This window comes from Microcaecilia unicolor, chromosome 2, assembly GCF_901765095.1.
Source record: "Microcaecilia unicolor chromosome 2, aMicUni1.1, whole genome shotgun sequence".
Classification (NCBI taxonomy): domain Eukaryota; kingdom Metazoa; phylum Chordata; class Amphibia; order Gymnophiona; family Siphonopidae; genus Microcaecilia; species Microcaecilia unicolor.
The window spans coordinates 293,618,465-293,646,029 of NC_044032.1; the positions used below are offsets into that span (position 1 = coordinate 293,618,465).

Genomic DNA, 27,565 nt, shown 5'->3' on the forward strand with positions numbered 1-27,565 from the left:
GCCTCACCAATTTCCTTCATTTCTTTGATGGCACGATTAAACATGTGGATAAAGGTGAGCCAGTTGATGAAGTGTATCTAGATTTTCAGAAAGCTTTTGATAAAGTTCCTCATGAGATACTCCAGAGAAAATTAAAGAGTCATGGGATAGGAGGCAAGGTTGTGGTGAGGATTAGGAATTGGCTATTGGACATAAAACAGAGGGTAGGCTTAAATGGTCATTTCTCTACGTATTTATAAATGATATGGAAATTGGAACGATGAGTGAGGTGATCAAACTTGCAGATGATACAAAACTATTCAAGGTTGTTAAAACGCGTGCAAACTGTGAAATATTGCAGGAAAACTGGGCATCCAAATGGCAGATGAAATTTAATGTGGACAAATGCAAGGTGATGCACATTGGGAAGAATAATCCAAATTGTAGTTACCTGATGCTAGGGTCCACCTTGGGGGTCAGCACTCAAGAAAAAGATCTGGGTGTCGTTGTAGATAATACGCTGAAATCTTCTGCTCAGTGTGTGGCGACAGCCAAAAAAGCAAGCAGGTTGCTAGGAATTATTAGGAAAGGGATGGTGAATAAGACCGAAAATACTATAATGCCTTTGTATTGCTCCCTGGTGCATTTGCACCTTGAGTATTGCATTCAGGTCTTGTCTCCGTATCTCAAAAAACATATAGCAGAATTAGAAAAGGTTCAAAGAAGACGGCTCTTCAGCTTGGAAAAGAGACAGATGAAGGAAGATATGATTGAGGTCTACAAAATCCTGAATGGTATAGAACGAGTGGAAGTAAATTGATTTTGTACTCGTTCCAAAAGTAGAAAGACTAGGGTACACTCTAGGAAGTTACGTGGAAATACTTTTAAAACAAATAGGAGGAAATATTTTTTTTCACTCAACGAATAGTTAAGCTCTGGAACTCTTTGCCAGAGGGGGTCGTAACAGCAGTTAGCGTATCAGGGTTTTAAAGAGGTTTGGACAAATTCCTGGAGGAAAAGTCCATAGTGTGTGTTATTAAGACAGACACGGGAAGCAACTGCTTGCCCTGGGATTTGTAGTATGGAGTGTTGCCGTGATTTGGGTTTTTGCCAGGTACTTGTGACCTGGCTTGGCCACTGTTTGGAAAATAGGCTACTGGGCTAGATGGACCATTGTTCTGACCCAGTATGGCTACTCTTCTGTTCTTATATGTTTTATATTTTTAAATTTTCAACAGAATATCACTAGTTAACACTTGTTACAACAAAAAGAAAATCAGGAAACATCTCCACATTCTCATTACAAACACTGACATATAAAGAAACTTATTTCACCTAGGGGCCTTTTTACAAAGGCATGGCAGGCTCTACGCACTTGCAGCATGCTCCAAAACAAGGCTAGTGTGCCCTCTGGCGGTAATTTCAGATTTGGTGCACGTCCATACTGCCGGGACAAATTATTTTTTTCATTTCCTACTGCACGTAGTTTTTCCGGCCTTAATCGACAGTTGGTGCGTGCTGACCAATCACTGCACGTGTAACGTGTGAGTACTTACCACTAGATCAATGGGTGGCATTAAGAGCTCAGGCTGTAAATAAGTGCGTGCTGGTTTCAATTTTCCCGACCCATTGAAAAAAGCCTTTTTTTCCAGATGTGATAAAAACTGGCCTGGCGCATGCCAAAAACATGTGCCCACACTACTGCAGGACACTTTTTGCCACAGCTTAGTAAAAGGACTCCATAATCTCCAACCCTGCCATTTGGATGCCCAGTCTTCCAGTTTCCTAAGGTTATCCTGCAATTTTCCACAATCCGCATGTGTTTTGACAACTTTGAATAATTTTATGTCATCTGCAAATTTAATCACTTCACTTGTTCCATTTCCCAGATAATTTATAAATACCTCTCTATATAAAACGCACCTCCAATGTTCTAATGAAGCCTCCACAAGTCCCAACGTTCTAAATCTGTGGTGGTGTAGATCAAAATTTGCCCATGAGTGTTTGCCCCACCCTCGCGTCCATCGTGATGATGTCAAAACGTGACGTCACGAAGTAACATGCTTTGTGAAACGAAACAATGGAGGAGAATGAGCAAAACACACGGACAAGATTCAGGCAGCCATGTGGGGAGTTGCAGCACAGCGCGAGTGGGAGAGGGGAGGACAGACAGGCGCAGGAGGGCTGCAGGGCTGCCGGAGAAAAGAGGGGGTCAGCTGTTCGCTGGAAAGGGGGTTGGCAACGCTGTTGTGGGGCACAGAGAGACAGGAACGGAGATTTTAACAGCCACATTGGGGAGACGGTTAGGAGGAAGGGGGACAGGAGGGAGGGAAAGTGGGTGTGCGTGTAAGAGCTGCTAGCTCAGTGGCAGCGGGGCGGGGGGAAAGAGGAGGAGGTGGCTTCCGCCGGTATCTCTCACTCTCCCCTGGGGCACAAATGACTCACTCAACACCACACAGCAGTGGCAGTGACGCACAATGACCGGCAAGCAGCCTCCCAATGACGTGACCATGCGCGCGCTGGCTCGGCCGAAATCTGCCAGCCCCTCACGTGCCGCTGGCTGCGCCGTGCCATTCCCGTTCTGTTCCATGCTGTGCTGCTAGCGATCTCTGCTGTTGGCTATCTCTGCGAGCTGAGCAGCGGTCATGGGATACTGAAGCAGACAGGGCTTCCATCCCCTTTTTTGCAAATGCCAGGGCACTAAGGGGCATAGGTAGCAAGCTGTACGTTAACAGCCCTGCGTTGCACATTTAAACATGTGCTTCTTCTGTTTTAAATAGTATGCAAATAACTTGTGCAAACAAAGATGTGTGCAGACACGGGACCACGCAAGTCGCCATGGAAACATGCACATCCTTCCAGGTGTGAGTTGGACGTAAGCTCAATGTTATGGGGGAGAATTCTAGAGAAACTTTGGTGAGGTTGTATGTATATTCGTTATGAACATTGCAATGCTGTTTTGATATTGCCGAGCGGGGAAGGAGCAGAATCGGACAGGTGGGAACAGGTGGCAGGGGGGGGTCCAGGGAGGGGTTTCTGGAACTTACACAGGGGAGGAAAAGGGAGAGGGGGAGGGGGGAAGGAGGGAGGGAGGAAGAGGAGGGGGGTCAAAGGGAAAGGGAAGAGTAGGGGGGAAAGGGAGAAGGGGGGGGGGGGAAACACACTCTATCTCTGTCACACACACTGTATCTGCATGAAACACACTCTCTCTCACACTCACTGTGTTTCACATACGCACTCGCACACAGTCATTCTGAAACACACACACTCACTCACAGATACACAAGCACCCAGTCTCAATCTCTCTCTGACACACAATCGCACAGTCACTCTCTCTCTCTCTCACACAGTCACTCTCACACACACACTCACTCACTCAAACATACACACTACGAGGAAAACCTGGCTAGCGCCCATTTCATTTGTTTCTGAAATGGGCCTCTTTTACTAGTATTAAATAGCACCGGTCCCAGAACAGATCCCTGTGTCACTCCACTATTCACCCTCCTCCACTGAGAAAAAATGGCCATTTAACCCTACCCTCTGTTTTCTGTCCAATAACCAATTCCTAATCCACAGAAGGACATTGTCTCCTATCCCATGACTTTTAATTTTCTCAGGAGTCTCTCATGAGGAAATTTGTTGAAAGCTTTCTGAAAATCTAGATATACTACATCAACTGGCTCACCTTTATCAACATGTTTATTCATGCCTTCAAAGAAATGAAGCAAATTGGTGAGGCAAGACTTCCCTCGGCTGAACCCATGCTGAATCTGTCCCATTAATGATTGTCTACATATTCTGTAATTTTATTCTTTATAACAGTTTCCACTATTTTGCCCGGCACTGAAGTCAGGCTTACCGGTCTGTAATTTCCTGGATCACCCCTGAAACCATTTTTTAAAATCGGCATTACATTGGCCACCCTCCAATCTTCAATTACTATGGATGATTTTAACAACAGGTTACAGAACACTAACAACAGATCAGCAATTTCATGTTTGAGTTCTTTTAGTACCCTTGGGTGTATGCTATGCAGTCCAGATGATTTATCACTCTTTAACTTGTCAGTTTGGGTCAGTACGTCTTCCAGGTTCACCGAGATTTATTTCAGGTCCTCTGCATCAAAATCATTTCCAACATATTTTCTTCCGTAGAGACCAAAGCAAAGAATTCATTCAGTCTCTCCACTATGGCCTTGTCCTCCCCGAGTGCCCCTTTTGCTCCTTCATGATCTAACGGTTCCATGGATTCCCTCACAGGTGTTCTGCTTCTGATGTACCTGAAAAAGATGCTTCTATAAGTTTTTGTCTTCATGGCAAGTTTTTCTTCATATTCTCTTGTAGCCTTCTTTATCAATACTTTGCATTTAGCTTGACACTGCTTATGTTGCTTCTTATTTTCTTCATTCAGATCCTTTTTCCATTCTTTGAAGGATGCTCTTTTGGCTCTAATAGCCTCTTTCACTTCACGTTTTAACCATGCTGGTTGTCGTTTGCTCTTCTTTCCACCTTTGTTAATACATGGAATACATCTGGTCTGGACTTCCATGATGGCATTTTTAAACAACGTTCATGCCTCATTTAAAGTTCTAACCTTTGTGGCCAACCCTTTCAGTGTCCTTGATAATCCAAATACCAACAGTAATGCTGTTCCTTGTGACCACTTTTTTTTTTTTTTTTGGAAACCTGCAATTTAGTTGCAGCGCACAATATTTCACTCAGCTGGATTACCAAGGACACTGTTATCTAAGATGCTTTGTAAAGTGTCTGCATGAGTTTATGTACACTGATACTCATACCCATCTGGATTGATTTCTTAACTCCTAAGGCAGGCGCCTCTTGAACCAAAATGCAAATCTGAATGGAGTCTGACTAATAAAATTGCTTTTTACGCTTGAGTTGGAACTGTATTGGTCCTTCCCTACTTTCCGTTTTGCTCTGTGCCTAAATTTGGCTTAAAATAGGACACAAATTTATGAGCCTAATTTAGGAGCACAAATTTAGGAGCTCAGCATTTTCTGAATATTTGGGCCTTAGCACCTTAATGCTAGAGTGCACAACTACAAAGGGTGTGTATACCTGGGCAGGTCAGAGTGTGTCTTGCAGTTGCAGAAATAAGTTATAGAATGCTATGACTTACACATGCAACTGCCAACTCTAGGGGCGACCATTTACACAAGCCTTTGACGTGGAATAAATGCTTGTGCGTAAAGTTAGGCACACATGCTGACTTACACTCTATTCTATAAAGGCAATTTTGCGCCCATATTTTTCATGTCTAATTTATGGCGCACTTTCGTGAGTCTACCCTTTTCTGTCTATTACATATGCCATGCAAGGCCTTCTGGTTCTGCTCAGACTTTGGCTCCTGGGTACATGCTGACTGCCTGGTTTCTCACTTGGGTCCCCTTCTTGTCTGCAGATAGAGACTCTGGACCGAATTGCTCCAAGGATCACTCACTTCCGCTGTCCTTCTGAGGTGGAGCACCTGAAAGACGGGCGTCATGGCATTTACATAACCTCGAGGGTTCTAAAGGCATCTGATCCAGACACGGAGGATGACAAGATCATTTTCAACATTGTGCGAGGCCCTAACTTTGGCTACCTGCAGAATGCAACATCAGGTTTTTTTATGCTTTGTATAAAATATATTCACTGGGTCTCATTAAGGGCTATGTGTAATTGGAGCAAATATTTATTTTTATTTATTTATTAGGATTTATTTGCTGCCTTTTTGAAGGCATTCACTAAAGGCGGTGTACAGTAATAATAAATCAAACATGAGCAATAGACAATTACAGCCATAAAAAAAATATTCAAATAACAATACAAAGGATGGTGTGATAGTATACTACTTACAATGTCAACAAATATACGTAATAGAACATTTTAATTGACGGTGTAGGGTATAAGCAAAGATGGAACATACATGAGGTCATAGAGATGGTTAAATATCTCAAATAGAGTAGGAGTGGATAAACATGTTCTGCTGCAGTATGTGCAGCCTGTGTCACTCCTTGTGTGTGTGAGTGGGATTAACAAGTTAGTTACTTCTTCCATTAAAGGCCTGGTTGAAGAGCCAAGCTTTCACCTGCTTCCTGAAGTAGAGATAGTCTTGTGCTACAGAAATGATTAGTAGTAGTAGTAGTGTTAAGCGGAGCCTTTCAGGCAGTGCATTCCAAAGTGTGGGGGCTACTCCGGAGAAGGCTCGCTTGCGGATATCACATCGTGTAATTCAAAGCCTGCCAATCCACTTGCTTGCACAGTTTTGTGTTTCCAATATATGTAAATCAATCTCATGCATATTCATTGTGGTACTCCTAAAAACATGACTGCTAGGTATACAAGTTAAATAGCTGTAGATAATATGTAAACTGCTTTGATTTTAACCACAGAAAGGTGGCATATCCAATCCCATCCCCTTTCCCTTTACCAGGGCTGCTGAGAGACTGAGCCGGGCCCGGGGCAGAATTGTCATCGCCCACCCCCAAATTGTCATCACTGTCCGCCCGAGGTACCTTGGCTGGCTCCGCCAGCTGTAGGCAGCATGGCTCCTTCCTCTGCCCAGCATTGCCTGCCCTTGCAGCTGCTTTCCTCAGGTCACACATGCTCAGTCTCAAAACTGAGCATATGCGGCCTGAGGGCCCAGCAGCTGCTAGGCAGGCAATGCAATTGGGACCTGGCGCCAGAGTTTTCTCTCTCCTGCTCCTGTCGGGATTTAATCACCTGGGTCCCATCAGAAGCAGTGGAGAGAGAGAGAGTCCTGCACTGGGCCTCCCCCTGGAGGCCCGGACCTGGGGAATTTTGTCCCCCCTGCCCCCCCTCTCAGTGACTTTGCCCTTTACCTCCTTGCAAGAGTTGAAAAAAATGTTCTAATAAACAATAAAAAGAGAAATTTACTGCTAGGAAATGTAGATGAAGGCTGATAAATGAGTGATAAATTTAATAAAATGAACGAATAAAATGTAGCTCACAATAAAGACAGCCAAATGATGGCACATTGTGGGGGCAGTTGAGGTGGCAGAAGCCTGACACATGGGCTTAATTGTTCATTCAGAAATAGTTTGGGTGCTCCTCTTGCTTAAAAGAACTGCTTGTGACATTTCTCTTCTTTCATTCTTTTTCCACAGGTGGATTTATCCAAGAGAAGTTCACCCAGAAGGATCTAAATAGCAAAGTAATCCTTTACATCATCAACTCCTCCTTGGATTTGACTTCTGACAACTTGGAGGTTCAAATCTCAGATCCCACAGGAAATGCAGCAGCTCCACAAATGTAACTACATTTTTAAGCCATTAAAATGTTGCAGCCTTTATCTTGTCTTGGCAGCATCAACCTGGGTCTGTGGGAGATTAACATAGGTACAATAAGTGAGCAGTAGTGGTTAACGACTTAACTAGGTTAGTGGGTTTTTGCAACTGGATTAGTCTTGGGAAAAACTGGGTTCTCTTTATTTATTTATTTATGGTTCATTAGATTGTGATGCTTCTTGTCCAGATTTAATTTTAATGTAAACACTTGTATTCCAGCTTTTCACTCAATGGAGCATAAAATTGGCTAAGAATTCACATAAACCAAACTTCACACATAGCATCAAGTCATCAATCCACAAACACAGCAATACTGTTAAAAGCGAAATAAAAAATCTACAGTACCACCATGAATCCACCATCTACAAACAGATCACTCAAACAACTCTTTAACAAATATGATTTAAATTCACTTAAAATCATGCAGTCCTGGAATAATTAAATTCAATACCTCCCTTAAGTGCAATGCTCATGTCAGAACATAAATGAGGTTGAAGGGGGGCAGACTCAAGAAAAATGTCAGGAAGTATTTTTTCACGGAGAGAGTGGGGTGATAGTATCCGAGGATCTGAAGGCGACGAAACAGTGTGACAAGGCGGTGGCCGCAGCGAGAAGGTTGCTAGGCTGTATAGAGAGAGGTGTGATCAGCAGAAGAAAGGAAGTGTTGATGCCCCTGTACAAGTCGTTGGTGAGGCCCCACCTGGAGTATTGTGTTCAGTTTTGGAGGCCGTACCTTGCGAAGGATATTAAAAAAATGGAAGCGGTGCAAAGAAAAGCTACGAGAATGGTATGGGATTTGCGTTCCAAGACGTATGAGCAGAGACTTGCTGACCTGAACATGTATACCCTGGAGGAAAGGAGGAACAGGGGTGATATGATACAGACGTTCAAATACTTGAAAGGTATTAATCCGCAAAAAAATCTTTTCCGGAGATGGGAAGGCGGTAGAACGAGAGGACATGAAATGAGATTGAAGGGGGACAGACTCAGAAAAGATGTCAGGAAGTATTTTTTCACGGAGAGGGTGGTGGATGCTTGGAATGCCCTCCCGCGGGAGGTGGTGGAGATGAAAACGGTAACGGAATTCAAACATGCGTGGGATGCGCATAAAGGAATCCCGTGCAGTAGGAATGGATCCTCAGAAGCTTAGCCAAAATTGGGTGGCGGAGCAGGTGGGGGAAGAGAGGTTGGTAGTTGGGAGGCGAGGATAGTAGAGGGCAGACTTATATGGTCTGTGCCAGAGCCGGAGATGGGAGGCGGGACTGGTGGTTGGGAGGCGGGAAATACTGCTGGGCAGACTTGTACGGTCTGTGCCGTGAAAAAGGCAGGTACAAATCAAGGTAAGGTATAAACATATGAGTTTATCTTGTTGGCCAGACTGGATGGACCATGCAGGTCTTTTTCTGCCGTCATCGTCATCTACTATGATACTTGGAATGCCCGCCCGAGGGAGGTGATGGAGATGAAAACAGTAGTGGAATTCAAAAATGCGTGGGATAAACGTAAAGGAATCCTGTTCAGAAAGAATGGATCCTCAGAAGCTTAGTGGAGATTGGGAGGCGGGGCTAGTGGTTAGGAGACGGGGCTAGTACTGGGCAGACTTCTACGGTCTGTGCCCTGAAAATAGTAGATTTAAAACATGGTCAGGTATACATATAAAGTAGCGCATATGAGTTTATCTTGTTGGGCAGACTGGATGGACCGTACAGGTCTTTATCTGCTGTCACCTATTATGTTATGTATGTATACCTGACCAAATTATCTTTCAGGCAATCAGGACACATATTATGTAATGAATGAACCATTAATCATAGCCCTTTAAATTTAATGTTCAGAGTTATTTCCATGGATAAAGCAGTGCTTTATGCAGAGAAACGGCCTGTTACAAAATTGCTCATCTCATATGCGAGTTAATGTACGTGTGCAAAGCTTATATATTCATAGGTTTACTGCTATTTGAAGAGACATTTCCAAGGGTGGGATATTCAGCCATTGGTGATCAGTGTTTTACTGACCACCGCTGCCAGCATTATTCCTGGAAATTCAATCCTGAGCCATGTCCAGGCTCCAGTATTCAATTTCTGGGTACATGAAGCTGGCCAAAATACAGCCAGTTGTGCAATATCTGGATTTTCAGAAGGCGTTTGACAAAGTACCTCATGAAAGACTCCAGAGGAAATTGGAAAGTCATGGGATAGGAGGTAGTGTTCTATTGTAGATTAAAAACTGGTTAAAAGATAGAAAACAGAGAGTAGGGTTAAATGGTCAGTATTCTCAATGGAGAAGGGTAGTTAGTGGGGTTCCCCAGGGGTCTGTGCTGGGACCGCTGCTTTTTAACATATTTATAAATGACCTAGAGATGGACATAACTAGTGAGGTAATTAAATTTGCTGATGACACAAAGTTATTCAAAGTCGTTAAATCGTGAGAGGATTGTGAAAAATTACAAGAGGACCTTACGAGACTGGGCGTCTAAATGGCAGATGACGTTTAATGTGAGCAAGTGCAAAGTGATGCATGTGGGAAAGAGGAACCCAAATTATAGCTACGTCATGCAAGGTTCCACGTTAGGAGACACAGACCAAGAAAGGGATCTAGGTGTCGTCGTTGATGATATGTTGAAACCATCTGCTCAGTGTGCTGCTGTGGCTAAGAAAGCAAATAGAATGTTATTATTAGGAAAGGAATGGAAAACAAAAATGAGGATGTTATAATTCCTTTGTATCGCTCCATGGTGCGACCGCACCTCGAATATTGTGTTCAATTCTGGTCGCCGCTTCTCAAAAAAGATATAGTGGAATTAGAAAAGGTGCAGAGAAGGGCAATGAAAATGATAAAGGGGATGGGACAACTTCCCTATGAGGAAAGGCTAAAGCGGCTAGGGCTCTTCAGCTTGGAGAAAAGGCGGCTGAGGGGAGATATCATAGAGGTCTATAAAATAATGAGTGGAGTTGAACGGGTAGATGGGAAACGTCTGTTCACACTTTCCAAAAATATTAGGACTAGGGGGCATGTGATGAAGCTACAATGTAGTAAATTTAAAACAAATCAGAGAAAATTTTTCTTCACTCAACGTGTAATTAAACTCTGCAATTCGTTGCCAGGGAATGTGGTAAAGGCGGTTAGCTTAGCGGAGTTTAAAAAAGGTTTGGACGGCTTCCTAAAGGAAAAGTCCATAGACTGTTATTAAATGGACTTGGGGGAAAATCCACTATTTCTGGGATAAGCAGTATGTACATTTTTGGGATCTTGCCGGGTATTTGTGACCTGGATTGGCCACTGTTGGGAACAGGATGCTGGGCTCGATGGACCTTTGGTCTTTCCCAGTATGGCAAACACAAAACCACACATGAGAATCTTATTAATGACATACTGGGTAAGATCAAAGGTCCATCAAACCAACAGCGGCCAATTCAGGTCATAAATATTTGACAGGATGCCAAAACGTGCATCCATTCCTTGGGCCCCTTTTACCAAGCTGCGGCAAAAGGGGGCCTGCACTGGCATCGGCGTGTGTTTTTGTTGCACACCGAGGCCCCCTTTTACCACAGCAGGTAAATGGTAGGTCTTTCTTTTTTTAAAGAAATGTCCATGCATCAAGTGAACCACTTGCCTTGTGGCCATTTCAGGGGGAGCCCTTACCGCCATCCATCGAGGTAGCCGTAAGGGCTCCTGCGCTAACTTGGCGGCAACCGGGCAGTGCCACCGGGTTCACAGCGGCACTATAAAAATAAACATATTTTTCTAGTGCCGGACAGAATGGCACGCTGGGGGTAGGAACTACCGCTGGGCTACCGCAGTAGCACAACGGTACTTCCTTTTTAGTTGGCAGTAAGCCTGTGTTGGGATTACCAGCACTTTGTAAAAGGGGTTCCTTGTGCCTTACTCCTATGGATAAGTAGTGGCTAATAAAGAGTTATTGACCTGTCTTCCTGGAACTTGTCTAAACGCATTTCAAATCCAGCTATATTAACTGCTTTCATCACATCTTCGACCAACAAAATCAACAGAGAACTTGTACATTCAGTGAAAAATACTTGCTCCAGTTAGTTTGAAACATGCTAGCTACCCATTTGCTTCACGGAGCCTTCCCAAGTCATACTAGTAAAGGGTAAAGGATAAACAGCTCTTCCTTATTTAAAGTTCCATCCCACTCAGGATTTTACTACTACTACTAATCATTTCTGCTACTAGATATACACAGCGCTGTACACATTATACATAGGTACTTTCTCTGTCCCTAGAGGGCTCACAATCTAAGTGTTTTTACCTGGGGCAATGGAGGGTTAAGTGAATTTCCCCTGGTCACAAGGAATTAAACCTAGGTTGCCAGGATCAAAGCCTGCTGCTCTAACCATTAGGCCACTCCTCCAGAAGTTTTGCATTCCTCCTCTTAGCCATCACTTCTCCAGGCTGAAGAGCCCTAATCTTTTTAGCCTGTCTCCATAAGGAAGTGAAGGGAATTTGGATTTAGTTCACACCTTTTTCAGTTGTACCCCAGGGTGAGTTATATTCAGGCCAGGGGCGTATCTGGAATCCGGCGGTAGGGGGGGCCAGAGCCAGAGAGGGGGGGCACATTTTTGCCTCCCCCGCCCCCCCCCCGCCGCCGCCGCCGCCGCCGCCGCCTCTCTCCACCCCCTCCCCGCCGTCAACCCTCCCCCGCTGCTTACTTTTGCTGGCGGGGTCCGACCCGCAATCTTCATATTTCGGCTTCCTCCGTGGCCATGTGCTTCCAGGAAGTAACGCTGCAGCGCTGATTCGTTGAATCTAGTTCGGCGTCTGACGTGCTGGGACGTCAGACGCCGAACTAGATTCAACGAATCAGCGCTGCAGCGTTACTTCCTGGAAGCACATGGCCACGGAGGAAGCCGAAATATGAAGATTGCGGGTCGGACCCCGCCAGCAAAAGTAAGCAGCGGGGGAGGGTTGACGGCGGGGAGGGGGGCCAGGGCGAAATCTGCGGGGGCCCAGGCCCCTGTGGCCCCACGCAGATACGCCCCTGATTCAGGCACAATAGATATTTTCCTGTCTGCAGAGGGCTTACGATCTAAGGTGGCAATTCTATAAATTGGCACCTTATTTTAGGAGTATAGTTGAGAGACTGCCTTTGAAAAAAGCTGCATTGGAAGAGAATGTTTAAGGGAAACTGAAGTAGAAAACGGAAAAAGATAAGTGAAAAAATCACTGAATTATGTAACAATATTAAGTGATGTGCCTAAAAAAGTATTGATAGTAGTTCCTGAGAGTAATATAAATATTAAAAAAGGGAGCTTTGTGAGCCGATGATTGAAAAGAAAGGGAACTGAAGTATTTTTATATTCAAGTGAAGCTAACCAATTCCACCGAGTCTTTTCCTACCCCTAACCAATGTAATAATCCCAGATGTAAATAATGTTTTGTGGACCTCTGCAATATCTCCCCTCAGCCGCCTTTTCTCCAGGCTGGGGAGCCCTAGCCACTTTAGCCTTTCCTCATAGGGAAGTCGTCCCATCCCCTTTATCATTTTTGTCACCCTTCTTTGCACCTTTTCTAATTCCACTATATCTTTTTTTGAGATGCGGCGACCAGAATTGAACACAATATTCGAGGTGTGGTCGCACCATGGAGCGATACAAAAGCATTATAACGTCCTCCCTAACTAACTCTAGAACTTCCAGACATCAGATTGATAATCCACATAGCCATCATGCCATACTGCCCTAGTATTCACCCAATGCCTTACTTATAATATTGTAACTTTTGTTCCAATATTGATGTAAACCGCACTGAATCCTAAACAGGGGATATTAGTGGTATATAAGACCTGAATTGAATTGAACATTGTCTTAAAAGAGACTGCTGTGATGGAATAAGTTGATCTAATTAGTGCCTTATTTTAGGTGCCACAAAGGTGCACATTTATCCCTGGATTCCATACAGGAAGCCTAGCGTTCCGTGCTGAAATCCAAGCATATTTTATAACAGCGCATGTAACTTAATTGGCTTAACAAGCAAATCAGCGTTGTGAACAGCACATAACAAGCAATAATGAGCACTAATTGGCAATAATTAGAATTTAAGCACACAACTCCCTCAGCGTATTCTGTAATACACTGTGCCTAAATTTTAATGTGCGCAGGCAAAAAGGGGCATGGTTATGGGCGGGGAAATGGGCATTTCATGGGCATTCCAAAATGTACACGTGCTGCTATAGAACATGACCCTCTGCGCCTAAATCTATGCACTGAGATTTACACCACATTGTCGTTGGTGTAAATGGATGTGCGTAGTTTTAGGTGCTAGGATATTGACTAATCATGTTCTATATACCGCGCCTAAATCTAGGCACAGCTTATAGAATACGCTTAGGTAGAAATGTTTTCCATGCAGATTTTTTAAGCTCCATTAGCGCCAGTACTATAATGGCTCATGGTCATGCCTCAGTCATTAGAGAATATTAATGCAAAGCCACACTGTTGTGCCAAAAGTTAAGTGAGTCTACTTACAACAGGTCAATGGTGTAAGTGGGCACATCTAAGTACAAAACACAACAAAAAGCACCAAAAGCCTTCAAAAACGGGACACAGTTCCTTTAATTTAAAACTCAAAAGTCAATCTTCCATTGTGGACCCAACATGTTGTTCCTTATGTGCCAAGCGATTACATCCTAAAGCACATGGATTTCTTTCTATTTCATAAGGAGGAAGTTTTGTTATTGCATACAACATCTATCTCATATTAGAACATATTTGATCCCTGATGCAGGCGTTGTGCGCCAAAACACGGCCCGTGTCGGGCCCACAATGGAGGGTTGACTTTTGAGTTTTAAATTAAAGGAACTGTGTCCCGTTTTTCAAGGTTCTTGGTTTTGGATTTGTTTTGTAGTTCGGACTCTCTCTGTACTGTTTTATTAGACACATCTAAATGTAGCTTTTATGTTACGTTTAACTTTACGTTTGCCCATCATATGTTTGAAAGAAAAATTTATATAAAAAGAAAAAAAGAGTATCAGTACATATGTTTGGGACAGGCTGCTCTAAGAACGTGGGGGTGTTGCCAATGATGAAGCGGTCCAGCCCCCATGAGCTTGTAATATAATCTAGCCGGGGGCTTCTTGAGGCAACATCTCCTTAAATTAATTATATGTATTAATTTCTGTCAGAGAATTAAGCTGATGTTGTTATCTTTATATCTCCTCCACATTTGAAGACACATCTAAATGTGCCATGCAATGTTTGCAACTGGTAGTATGGTGCTTGGTGTGGCGTGGTGACGCGTTTATGCTCTGCCCATGTGTACGCCGCCCCCCTGACAGTTCCACACTAAGGACCAGATTCAATAAATGGTGTCCAAATTTGAGTTCTGGAAAAAATCGGCACAGAATGCTATTCTATAAAGGGCGCTCTGAGTTGAGTGCTGTTTATAAAATAGTGCTGGCATTTATTCCAGCTGAAATCTGGTGTAAATGCTGGCACCCAACTCTTAGCATTTGGGTGCGGGATTGGCGCTATTTTATAACTCTTCACATAATTTTTTCTAACACCCCTGCTCCTAGCCAAGCCTCCTTTTTATGTTATTTTTTAATGCAATTAAAAAAATAATAATATACAAGATTAAGAGCCCTGTTTACTAAGGCGCGATAGCATTTTTAACACACCGACAATCAGTGTGCGCACTAACCATGTAGGCACCTGTAGGGATATTGTAGGCGCCTACACGGTTAACATGCGTACATGTTTAACACACGTTAAAGATGCTAACGCGCCTATAACGCAGCTTAGTAAACAGGGCCCTAACTCTTGTTCAAGAAATACAGAGCTTAACATACAAAGAAATAACAATAGAAATCAAACAAAATAAAACATGGAAAAGAAAATAAGATGATACCTTTTTTATTGGACATAACTTAATACATTTCTTGATTAGCTTTCGAAGGTTGCCCTTCTTCGTCAGATCGGAAATAAGCAAATGTGGTAGCAGATAGTATATATAAGTGCAACATCCAAGCATTACTTTGATAGTCTGACAGGGTGGGAGGGTGGGGGTGGGCAGGAGGTATGCATGGGGACATCAAAGCATTTCATTGATATTCTAACAGGATGGGTGTGGGTAGGTGAGAGGAGGGTGATAAACAGAGAAATACAATTTTATGGTTTATAATGGGCTAGAAAACCCAGATCCTTATTAAGTCCTGTCTGTTGGGTGTCAAAATATTCAATCATTCTGACTTCAAAGGTCTTACGTTCCTGTATTGTTTTAAAGTTACTTTTCAGGATTCTTACTATGAAATCACTGGTGCAGTGTCCTGGTCTTGTAAAATGCTGGCCCACCGGGGTGGGAACCTGACTGGCACTGGCTATCTTCATGTGATGTCTGTGCAGATTAAATCTTATCTTAAGCATCTGGCCTGTTTCTCCAATATAGCATCCTTTGTTACATTTTTTACACTTAATGATATATACCACATTGGAAGATGAGCATGTGAAAGATTCCTTTATGTTATATTTTTCCTTTGTGAATGACTGTGGGGTCCTGTGAAATGTTTTGGCATAGCTTGTAGCTGGATATATTACAGGGAAATGTGCCTTGCTTTTCCTTTTCAGTCTGTGTTGGGAAACTAAGGAAAATCATAAGAGACCTACAGCCTCTACTCCAGGAAGATGAAATACTGAAAGAGATATTCCCATCCCCACCAGTGCTGGCCTTCCGAAAGCCACCCAACTTAAAACACAAGCTAATCAGAAGTAAACTCCCAACACAGACTGAAAAGGAAAAGAAGGGCACATTTCCCATGTAATATATCCAGCTGCAAGCTATGCCAAACCATTTCACAGGACCCCACAGTCATTAACAAAGGAAAAATATTCAACATAAAGGAATCTTTCACATGCTCATCTTCCAATGTGGTATATATCATTCAGTGTAAAAAATGTATTTTTCTGTTTATCACCCTCCTCTCACCTACCCACACCCATCCTGTTAGAATATCAATGAAATGCTTTGATATCCCCAAGAAGGGCAGCCTTCGAAAGCTAATCAAGAAATGTATTAAGTTATGTCCAATAAAAAAGGTATCATCTTATTTTCTTTTCAATGTTTTATTTTGTTTGATTTCTATTGATAACCATAAGAGTGGACTAACACGGCTACCACACCTCTCTATTAAAGAAATAACAGAAATCAACTAAACCAGGAAATATAATTTACCCTTCCTTAGACAACATACCGAAAGGGGGAAGAGATTCCAGAAATAGTAGGAGTCACAAAATGGAAATATACAAAGAAAGAAAAACATTTAACAGGCTATCTCTCGTATGAACAACTTAAAAATCTAAAGGTGGACAAAGCAGTGGGACCGGACGGGATCCACCCCAGGATATTAAGGGAGCTCAGAGAGGTTCTGGCGGGTCCTCTTAAAGATTTGTTTAATAAATCCTTGGAGACGGGACAGGTTCCGTGGGATTGGAGAATGGCGGAGGTGGTCCATCTTCACAAAAGTGGTGATAGGGAAGCAGCCGGAAACTACAGGCCGGTAAGCCTCACTTTGATTATTGGAAAAGTAATGGAAGCGACGCTGAAGGAAAGGATAGTGAATTTCCTAGAAGCAAATAAGTTGCAAGATCCGAGACAACATGGTTTCACCAAAGGAAAATCGTGCCAAACGAATCTCATTGAATTCTTTGACTGGGTGACGGGAGAATTAAATCAAGGACGTGCTATGGACGTAATCTACTTAGATTTCAGCAAAGCTTTTGACACGGTTCCCCACAGGAGGCTCTTGAATAAACTAGACGGGCTAAAGATAGGACCCGAAGTGGTGAACTGGATTAGGAACTGGTTAACTGGCAGACGCCAGAGGGTGATGGTAAATGGAGTTCGCTCAGAGGAGGGAAAGGTGAGTAGTGGAGTGCCTCGGGGATCGATGCTGGGGCCGATTCTATTCAATATATTTGTGAGTGACATTGCCAAAGGGTTACATGGTAAAGTTTGCCTTTTTGCGGATGACACCAAGATTTGCAACAGAGTGGACACCCCAGAGGGAGTGGAAAACATGAAAAAAGATCTGCAGAAGCTAGAAGAATGGTCTAACATTTGGCAATTAAAATTCAATGCGAAGAAATGCAAGAGAGTGGTCAATCAAGTCAAATGCAGAGGTGAGGTCAAGACCACCAGCACTGTCTTACCACTGTCAAGTATGGAAGTTCATTGAGTAAGCTCGTAATTAATGTCTCAGTACTATGACCGGAATGAAACCCAGATTGACAGGGATGGAGAACGTTAGAGTCCTCATTATTCATGAAGAGCTGAGAGAAAACTGCCTTCTTCAAAATGTTTAGAGAAGAAGGATAGATTAGAAACAGTTTCTAGTTCAAGAACAATGAAGAGTCGAAAAAGAGCTTTTTGAGAATGCAGCGAATGAGTGCATGTTTCCAGGCAGATGAGACTTTGCTGAACATAAGACTAAGATTCAAAATCAATGCAATCATAAGATATAGGAGGATGAAGGAAGTGGATCAACCAAGGGCTTTGTGACAAATGTTTTGTAAGTGCCAGGATACTGAGAGCATTGAAGGTTGCCCAAAAGGAACATGATTCTGGTCCTGCCAGGGGAAAATGAAACCTGTGATGCCAAGGGGGTAGAAGGTTGTTGGGGCTGAGGAGGAGATGCACGAAGAAGAGGTGGCAGACAGATGATGCAGGCCATTGATCTTAGAACTAAAGAAAATGGGCAAAAAACATGGCATCAAAGGTGACAGGGACTGATGGAGGGCATGTTTGGGTATTAGGCAGCTGCCGGGAGTTATCCAATACCACTGATATTTAACAGCTGTAACAGGATAGCTACCCACTTAACTTAGGACAGCCTTTTTCTCTCCTTATTTAACCAAATAGATATCTAATCTGGGTACCACCACTGAATATTGGTGGTGTCCAGATAACTCCTGGCTTCTTTCAGACTCCATTTCTAGACCGAGCAGTGATTCAGTGGCACTAGCCCCTTATGGGGAGTAGTTATCAAGCTGTGTTATGGTTATTACCACACACATTATTTGCCCCTTAATGTGTGCTAAAGGGCTGTAATGTAAGTTCTGATGCTATAGCACAGTCAGGTGTGATTGTTAACAAGGGGTAATCTTCAGCAATGGAAATCACTGTTCTGGTATATAGTAATGAGATACAAAGCATGCAAATGCATGAAAAGCACTACTATGTTAATTCCATTATCGTGATTATGGCAAATACCGCCAACACTGTGAAAATAACCCCAGGAAAAAGCAGGGGTTATTATATTGTCCCTGGAGCATTGGGCTGCAAAACTGTGGCCCGATGCTCTCAGGCCATATCTTAAAGGGAATAGCTACATTTGAAGAAAACTGACCCCTGAGCCCCACCACAATCACAATGCCCCCTTCCAAAGTGCCCCCACTAAAGTGCCCCCTTAAGTCAAGCCCCCCAATGCAAGACCTCCCCTTCCCAGTTCAAGACCCCCAACCCAGAAGCCCCCCTCACCCGGAAGTGCCCCCTACCAGAAATGGCCTCTGAAATCAAGCTCCCCCTCACTCAGAACTAGTTCACCCAATTTGAAAGCTCCCCACCAACCCATCCATATGCCCCTCCCTATTGGGCCTACCTTTCCATTTCCCTGGGGTCTAATGGGTTCCAGGCAGGAGCAATCCCTAGTCACTTCTACCCTTGCCAGTGTTGGATTCAAAATGGCACTGGTGACCTCTAACAGTAGTCTTGCAGTACCACCATTAGGGGTCAGTTTTCCATACTTTATACCTGAGGGGCCTCAATGGGTGGGTGAATGGGCCTTCCAGGGGTGGGAGACTTTTCAAATAGGGGGCAGTAGTTGCACAGGGGTCTTGATTTCAGAGGACACTTCAAGGAGGGGGGCATCTCTGAGTGAGGGGAACTTCTACAAGAGGGATATGAACTGAAGGGGTCTAGCATTGTGAGGACGGAGCCTTGACTTGGGGGGATGCTTCAGGAGGGAGGCTGACAGATGAGGAGGGGCAGCTATAGAAGGGGTATTTGTAATTGTGGGACTTGGTGTACCTGTTTTACACTGTGCCAGCCCCTTTACAATGCTCCTGGGACAGTAAAATAATGCTATTTTCAAGGTGGTTCATAAGTAGTGTTATTCATTTACCATGAGAATCAGTAACCTACAGAAGAGCTATTGTCAGTTGGTGACACCTTGATAATCCGCCCCCCCCCCCCCCCCCCGGATGGGCTGAATATCTGGGCAGTACTCAGTTAACTCACACTAAATATCGACTCTATTATTTTAGAGCAGACATCTTGATGGCAGAAAAGTTGACTAAAGCAGCCAGTTTCGGCATTTAAAAAACATTTTGGCAAGCCAAAACAACTAACTTTCCCAATTGCACAGTCACTGAGGTTTATTTTTTTTTATATATACATTTCCAGTTTATTCTCAGCACCTAAATCAGTTCAGACCTATAGGGATGTGCACCTGCAAAACATTTTTGGATTTTGTTTTCCAGATTTATAGGCATTTTTTTTTGGTTTATTTCAGGCTTTCATTTTAATAAAGAATTTCAATTCGTAAGAACTTTTTAACATATGCAAATTGATTGTGCATGCATTAATTCATAGTAAACATGCATTAAATTGATTTTATGCAAAGTAAAGTTTTTAAGTGCACTGTTGAATACAGATCCTTACTGAATTAGATTATTCAAAGCCACCCTCAATCTCTGCTTTAATTAATGGCACCCTGCAAAAGTGGGTGCAGCGACTGGCATGAGATTAAGTGACTTCCCAACTTCCTGTCGCATACTGCTTTCCCTCCCTACTTCTGGGCCCACCCCTTCTCTCTATTGGTTTCTCTGTCCTGTTTTTTGTAATTCTTTTCTACTTATTTTTATGACTGGATTGTAAACTGCTCTGATTTATTGTATGAAGGGCTTACATTAAGAGACTGAGTAAATATAAAGAACAAGGACTCCGAAAGCTGCTGAATTTGGATATTCATCAAAGTTCTTTGTGAGCAGTTTAGTGCATTTTGAAGGGCTCTGAATGATCATTTGTACTACAGTTCATCCACAATTTATAAACTGCTTAGGGAGGAACGCCAACTTTTTTCTTGCGGTGCGTACAAGTCTATTTTGGGTTGTAACATCACTGATTGTATTAAAAGTTGTAGAATAATGTTGTGAAATTGTGCATGCTGGGAATGGGAAAGGGGAAAGGGAAGGGTGAAAACGTCCTGATGTTGAGGGGCCTGCATTTTTTCAGTCATGTCATTATCTGAAGTCTATTTGTGGTTTGTTTGTTTTATTGTTGTTTTGTTTTGTGTGTGCGTGTGTGTGTGTGTGTGTGCATGTGTGTGTGTGTGTGTTGGGCGGGGGGGGGGGGGGGGGGCTGTGATTGGAATGTGTTCTTGGGAGGAAGGTTTCTGTATAATTAATTTTAAGAGGTATGTCTGGGGAGGGAACAGTAGGATTACAAATTACAATAATCTCAAGCAAGAATTATTATTACAAGAAGTATTACAACCAAAAAATCTGTGTTGAAATGCTCATTATAAAGTGCATGTTTTCTGAACAAAACAGTTTGAATCTTTCAAAGAAGACACACAGAAGATGCAAAATCTCTTTTCCCTTAAATTTCAAGATCCTGTAAAGCTGAATGGAAGTGCTATTGTTTTTCTGCCTTTGCAATAGGACAGTAGCATATTAACTGTGAGCGATCTCAGGAGGTGGAGGTATTGCAATACTAGAAAAGGTCCAGCAGATGTCGCAGCAGGCATTCTAATCTGAGACATACTGTTCCGTCTGGTGTATTTTTCTTTAGCAAAGAAAAAAAATCATATATATATATCCATTGTAACAATATACTTTACATTTGGAGATTGATAGTCAAAAGTGCTTAGGTGGTCACCATAGACTGCTGGTCACATGAGTGCTTTTCTTTAAAGTTTTCAGACTGCTAGTGAATACATTTTATTTATATATTGGGATTTATTAACCGCCTTTATGAAGAGATTCACTCAAAGCGGTGTACATTAGGTACAGGTTAACATAAAAGTTACAATTTTGTTAACAGCATCAGAATAATAAAATGATCAAATATAAACATAAATACAATAAACTTGAAAATGGCAAATTTCAACCTAATGATAGGACTAACATGAAACAGTATGAAAAATACACATTTAACAGCAGTACAGAGAAATCATATAACAGAAATATTATAAATGTCAGTACAAACAATACCGTAATAGACAGCATGGAAGAACATTCAAATAACATATATCTAATATGATGTCAGCATAATACCAATGAAACACCTAACATGCAATGGCATTTTAATTTAGATCATGGGAAAAAACAAAGAATTGCTCATGAGCACATGGTTTGGAGCAAGGTATGTTCAAAAGATATTGGAAAAATACTGGAGTCAGAAAATTCCCGCAGAAAGATTGTGGTAAAGGCTAAAGTAGCCCAGGTGCATTTAAATTTAAACTAAAACAGGTAGAGATAAATGATTCCAAATTACCCCATCAAATGGTTGGCAGGCTGTCAATGCAAACTTTAAAAACATTCTATAATTCTCTGTATGCATGTGCCAGAAGCTTAAAAAATACTATTGCAGTTACATGTGTGGCACTAAATGAATATGCTGATGTATTAGGCATCTTAAAGACCTGATAGAAGAAGGATAACCAATAGTACACTATCCAGCTCATTTTCGAAAGTGATCGCCGCCCATCTTACGACACAAATCGGGAGATGGGCGGCGATCTCCTGAATCCGCCCAAATCGGCATAATCAAAAGCCGATTTTGGGTGGCTTCAATTGCGTTCTGTTGCGGGGCCGGCAAAAGTTGAAAGGGGGCGTGTCAGCATGGTAGCGAAGTTGGGACGGAGGCGTGTGTTGAGATGGCTGGCTTCGCTCAATAATGGAAAAAAGAAAGCCGGCCGTCAGGAGAATTTGGTCCGTTTTATTTGGACCCTCTATTTTTATTTTAACCATCATACCTCTATTCAGGAAACCTGGACTGCCCCTACTTGACATTTTGCCCTTTAGATTGTAAACTCCTTGGAGCAGGGACTGTCCTTTATGTCAATTTATGTTAATCTGTATAGCGCTGTGTAAGCCTAGTAGCACTCTAGAAATGTTAAGTAGTAGTAGTAGTAGGTCCAAGTCCCAAAAAAGTGCCCCAACTGACCAGATGACCACCGGAGGGAAACAGGGATCACCTCCCCTTACTCCCCCAGTGGTCATCACCCCCCTCCCACATAAAAAAAAAAAATCAGACATTTTTTGCCAGCCTGTATGCCAGTCTCAAATGTTATGCCTAGCTCCCTGACAGCAATATGCAGGTCCCTGGAGCAGTTTGTAGTGGGTGCAGTGCACTTGAGGTAGGTGGACCCAGGCCCATCCCCCTCTACCTGTTACACTTGTGCTGATAAATGGGAGCCCCTCAAACCCCCCAAAACCCACTGTACCCACATGTATGTGCCCCCCTTCACCCATAAGGGCTATGGTAATGGTTTAGAGTTGTGGGGAGTGGGTTTTGAGGAGGGATTTGGGGGGCTCAGCACACAAGGGAAGGGTGCTGTGCACCTGGATGCTAATTTTGTTTTTTTTTATTAATTTTTTTAAGTGCCCCCTAGGGTGCCCGGTTGGTGTCCTGGCATGTCAGGGGGCCAGTGCACTAGAAATGCTGGCTCCTCCCATGCCCAAATGCCCTACATTTCGCCAAATTTGAGCGATTTGGCCGGCGCCAAGCATATTTTGAAAATACGCTTGGCTCCGCCCCATTGCGGAGCCAGCCCCGAAGATGGCCGCCCATCGATTTGGCCGGCGCCGTTCGATTATGCCCTTCTATGAGGGTTATTTTCAATATGACATTTTGCTAAAAGCATCCAAAATTCAAGTGGGCATACAGCCATTTTCAAAACAGAAAAAATGCCTATCTTTTTTTTTTTTTCAAAAATGGCTATTTGATAGATGTTTTTGTGCAACTGTGCGTTTATCTTTTTGGTCCATTTTCGAAATATACCGTGTGAAAATTCACTAATCGGTTACTTATCTTTTCATATAACAGTCAACAGACACCATCCACGGCCCAACTCCGGCCAAAGTTTCGAAATACTGCCTCAGGGTCCGTGGTGTTTGACTGAAAAAGGTAAGGCACAATCTGGCAAACGAGTCTAGATAGAGATTGTGCCTTATCTTTTTCAGTCAAACACCACGGACCCTGAGGCAGTATTTCGAAACTTTGGCTGGAGTTGGGCCGTGGATGGTGTCTGTTGACTGTTATATGAAAAGATAAGTAACCGATTAGTGAATTTTCACACGGTATATTTTTGGAAAAGTATTTTGAGCATATTAGCCATATTTAGAAGAGGTTTTTGCCTATGATGATTTAGAGGACCTCCTTATGTTGATTTTATCAACGATAGAGTGTTCCTCTAGATTTTGAGGCTTTTCCTCTAATTAAAATTACATACATCAATTATTAGTGGATATTAAGTATAGCTGATTCTTTAGTCATTAATAAAACAGGTCTAAACCAAAGCGTCCAACTTATAGCCCTGGATGTTTTTGTTTTGTTCCATTATGGCAGAAACAAAGACACTATCACCTCCTTTTTCCTGCTGGGCATTCCTATTCCTATGCACCCTAGCATCCTTTTGGATTTTTGCCATCATTTTGTCACCTTAAGATCATCACAATCACTTCCAGGTCTTGCTCTGCTTTCATGCAACAACTGGTTGTCTCCCTTGGATTTTTGCTACTGAAATGTATGATCCTGCATTTTTTAGCATCAAATCTTAGCTGCCAAATTCTAAACGATTTTTCGAGTTTCACTAGATTCCTCCTCATAATATCCACATCTTCCAGGATGTCTACCCTATTGCACATTTTGGTATCATCCACTAAGAGGCAAACCTTACCAGACAATTCTTTCACACTATTGCTTACAAAAATATTAAACAAACCAGGCCAAGGACTGATCTTTGCAGCACACCGCTAGTAATGCCCTTATTCTCAGAGTGAACCTCTCTTACCGCTACCCTTTGCCACCTCCCACTCAACCAGGTGGTTCAAATGTAGTCAGTAGGCCAAGGCACCAAGACAAAACAGCATGCAATATCAGACACTTCAGGGATCCAGGAATGCACACAACCAGGCCCGCCACAGAAACCTCTTTAGGCCATGAGAGTGATAGAACCCTCTGACATATCTTGCTGTTGATGTACAGGGTTCTTGCTCTCAGGGCCAAAAGAGGTTCCAAAGCGGGCTCAGCTGTGCCCTGATCTGTGCAGTGTCTGCTATCATCCTCTGTTGCATGCTGTTGTATCTCAGCTGTTGGAGCTGTCTGATAGAGGTGATCTGCAGCAAGGAGTGAGAAGGCAGCAGGTGGCAGGTTTGCGGATGCAGGAAAATGCTGTATTGTGTGTGGGGAGAGGTCACTGTGGCTGTGTAGACATGCACCTTACAGAGGAAACATTGGCTAGTGTGCTCGATATTTTGTTGGTGCCGTTCTGATCTCCATGTCTCAGTTTTGATTCTCCCTTTTATTTCCTCCATTTCATAGTAACATATAGTAACATAGTAGATGACGGTAGAAAAAGACCTGCACGGTCCATCCAGTCTGCCCAACAAGATAACTCATATGTGCTACTTTTTGTGTATACACTACTTTGATTTGTACCTGTGCTCTTCAGGGCACAGACCGTATAAGTCTGCCCAGCACTATCCCTGCCTCCCAACCACCAGCCCCGCCTCCCAACCACCGGCTCTGGCACAGACTGTATAAGTCTGCCCAGCACTATCCCCGCCTCCCAACCACCAGCCCCGCCTCCCACCACCGGCTCTGGCACAGACCGTATAAGTCTGCCCAGCACTATCCCTGCCTCCCAACCACCAGTCCCACTTCCCACCACCGGCTCTGGCACAGACCGTATAAGTCTGCCCAGCACTATCCCCGCCTCCCAACCACCAGCCCCGCCTCCCGATCTTGACTAAGCTCCTGAGGATCCATTCCTTCTGCACAGGATTCCTTTATGCTTATCCCACGCATGTTTGAATTCCGTTACCGTTTTCATTTCCACCACCTCCCGTGGGAGAGCATTCCAAGCATCCACTACTCTCTCCGTGAAAAAATACTTCCTAACATTTTTCTTGAGTCTGCCCCCCTTCAATCTCATTTCATGTCCTCTCGTTCTACCACCTTCCCATCTCCGGAAAAGGTTCGTTTGCGGATTAATACCTTTCAAATATTTGAATGTCTGTATCATATCACCCCTGTTTCTCCTTTCCTCCAGAGTATACATGTTTAGTTCAGCAAGTCTCTCCTCATACGTCTTGTAATGCAAATCCCATACCATTCTCATAGCTTTTCTTTGCACCGCTTCAATTCTTTTTACATCCTTAACAAGATACGGCCTCCAAAACTGAACACAATACTCCAGGTGGGGCCTCACCAATGACTTATACAGGGGCATCAACACCCCTTTTCTTCCGCTGGTCACACCTCTCTCTATACAGCCTAACAACCTTCTAGCTACGGCCACCGCCTTGTCACACTGTTTCATCGCCTTCAAATCCTCAGATACTATCACCCCAAGATCCCTCTCTCCGTCCGTACCTATCAGACTCTCCCCACCTAACACATACATCTCCCGTGGATTTCTATTCCCTAAGTGCATCACTTTGCATTTCTTCGCATTGAATTTTAATTGCCAAACCTTTCAACCTTCTCTCATTTCCTTCAAAGATCTCCAAGATGGTAGCAGAGTGAGGAGCTTGTTCAGAGAGCATTTGTGAATTTGCTAGGTTTTTATTCCTTGTTTTAAATTTTCTGCTCCCTTCTAATGGGAAAAAGAAGGGGCAGACAACTGTGATTCAGCGTCTGAATGTTAGGGTTGTGCATTCTTTTGAAAAGACACGGAAACTGTAAATAACATTACCCTTGTTGTTTCATATTGTTTCTAACTCAGAACAGCAGATTTCTTTCCAGTGTTTCAAATTTTAGCCTTTTTCCCTAGGGTTAATAGCTATGAGGTAACAGATAGCCTTGAACCTGTGATCTTCAGATAAAGGTAGCTTGCTTGTTGAGAACCAGCTCAGGGCAGGTCTGAGCATACAGTATCTGCTCCATCTCTGGGCTTATTTCCTTTTGCTTCAGTGTTGTTCTCCTGAAGCTTGAATTCTAGACCAGAACATGACAAAAACTAGAATACCTTGAGCAATCCTTGTTCTTATTTTGTTCTAGTCTAGTATTCAAATGGACTTTGTGACAGAAATTGTCATGGGTGACAGGCATGTCCGGAGCCCACGCTTAATGGGGGGTGAGCCTCACCCAATGATGGCCTGGGTGACCATGGCAGGCTTCATAAAGGCCTTGCTCGCCTAGGCCGGGGGGGGGGGGGGGGTAACTTGATGGAACCTGAGTTCAGGAGGCCTAGGGCATGCTGGACATGAGAGTACCTGCAGCCAGTCCAAGGTTTGGATTGGCTAGTGGTTTTTAATTTGGCAAGGTGGGAAGGATCCATGAATCGGATCCTTCTTTTGATCCCTGGGGGGTGGAGCGGGAGGAGCAGTATAAAATGCAGGGCCTCCTGGGAGCAGGACTCTTCCTACTCCTCAGAGGCATCTTGTTTGCCCTTCCCATCCACCCAGTGATCTGGCTTGGTTGGCTTGTCGCAGCTTTGGGAGGATACCTGAGCTAAGAGCAGCTTCAAAGGAGGTCCATTGAAGTAGACCTTAACATTCACCCAGCAGTCAATGTTAGGTATATGCTGGCATTTCAGGCATGGGAGTCTAGGCCTTGTCACTTGCTCTAGCTGATATGGCAGAGTAAGCAATTTTGTAGTTTGGTTGGCTTGCATTGAACTCCTTGCTTGGTATGGCTGGATGTCCACTTATCTAATGTTTACTATCTAGTTTAAGTAACACTATGTTTTTACCACCAATAGGTGAAGCTGCAGCCTTTTGTTATCCAATAAGCCGGTTATCTTAAGTTGTTGTGTTGCTTGTTTCATTATTGAGGATTGAGAAGGGTGAATGGTCTCACATCCCCTGTTATGAACCAACCAAAATAAAAGTACTGATAGACTGACTCAGTACCAAACCACAAAAGCTGGTAGATGAACTCAGCTAAATTCAAGTCTAACTCAAAAGGACAGGAAAACCACCAAAACTGCAGGTTTTTTCCAGTGTCAGCACTTTTTTCCAGTGTTAACAGCTATCATGCACAAGCCAGCCTTGAAACTGTGACTTTCAGGTTAAGCAGCAACCATCTATGTTT

The 27,565-nt window shown here is 43.3% G+C and overlaps 1 protein-coding gene across 1 annotated transcript in view; it reads left to right on the forward strand.

The window, feature by feature from the left end:
- Positions 1 to 27,565, forward strand: part of FREM1 (FRAS1 related extracellular matrix 1) — a 307,907-nt gene that overhangs the window by 194,540 nt on the left and 85,802 nt on the right. Inside the window, 2 exon segments of the mRNA XM_030194282.1 lie at positions 5,404 to 5,605; positions 7,112 to 7,256. Of these exon segments, the coding sequence (XP_030050142.1) occupies positions 5,404 to 5,605; positions 7,112 to 7,256 (347 nt within the window).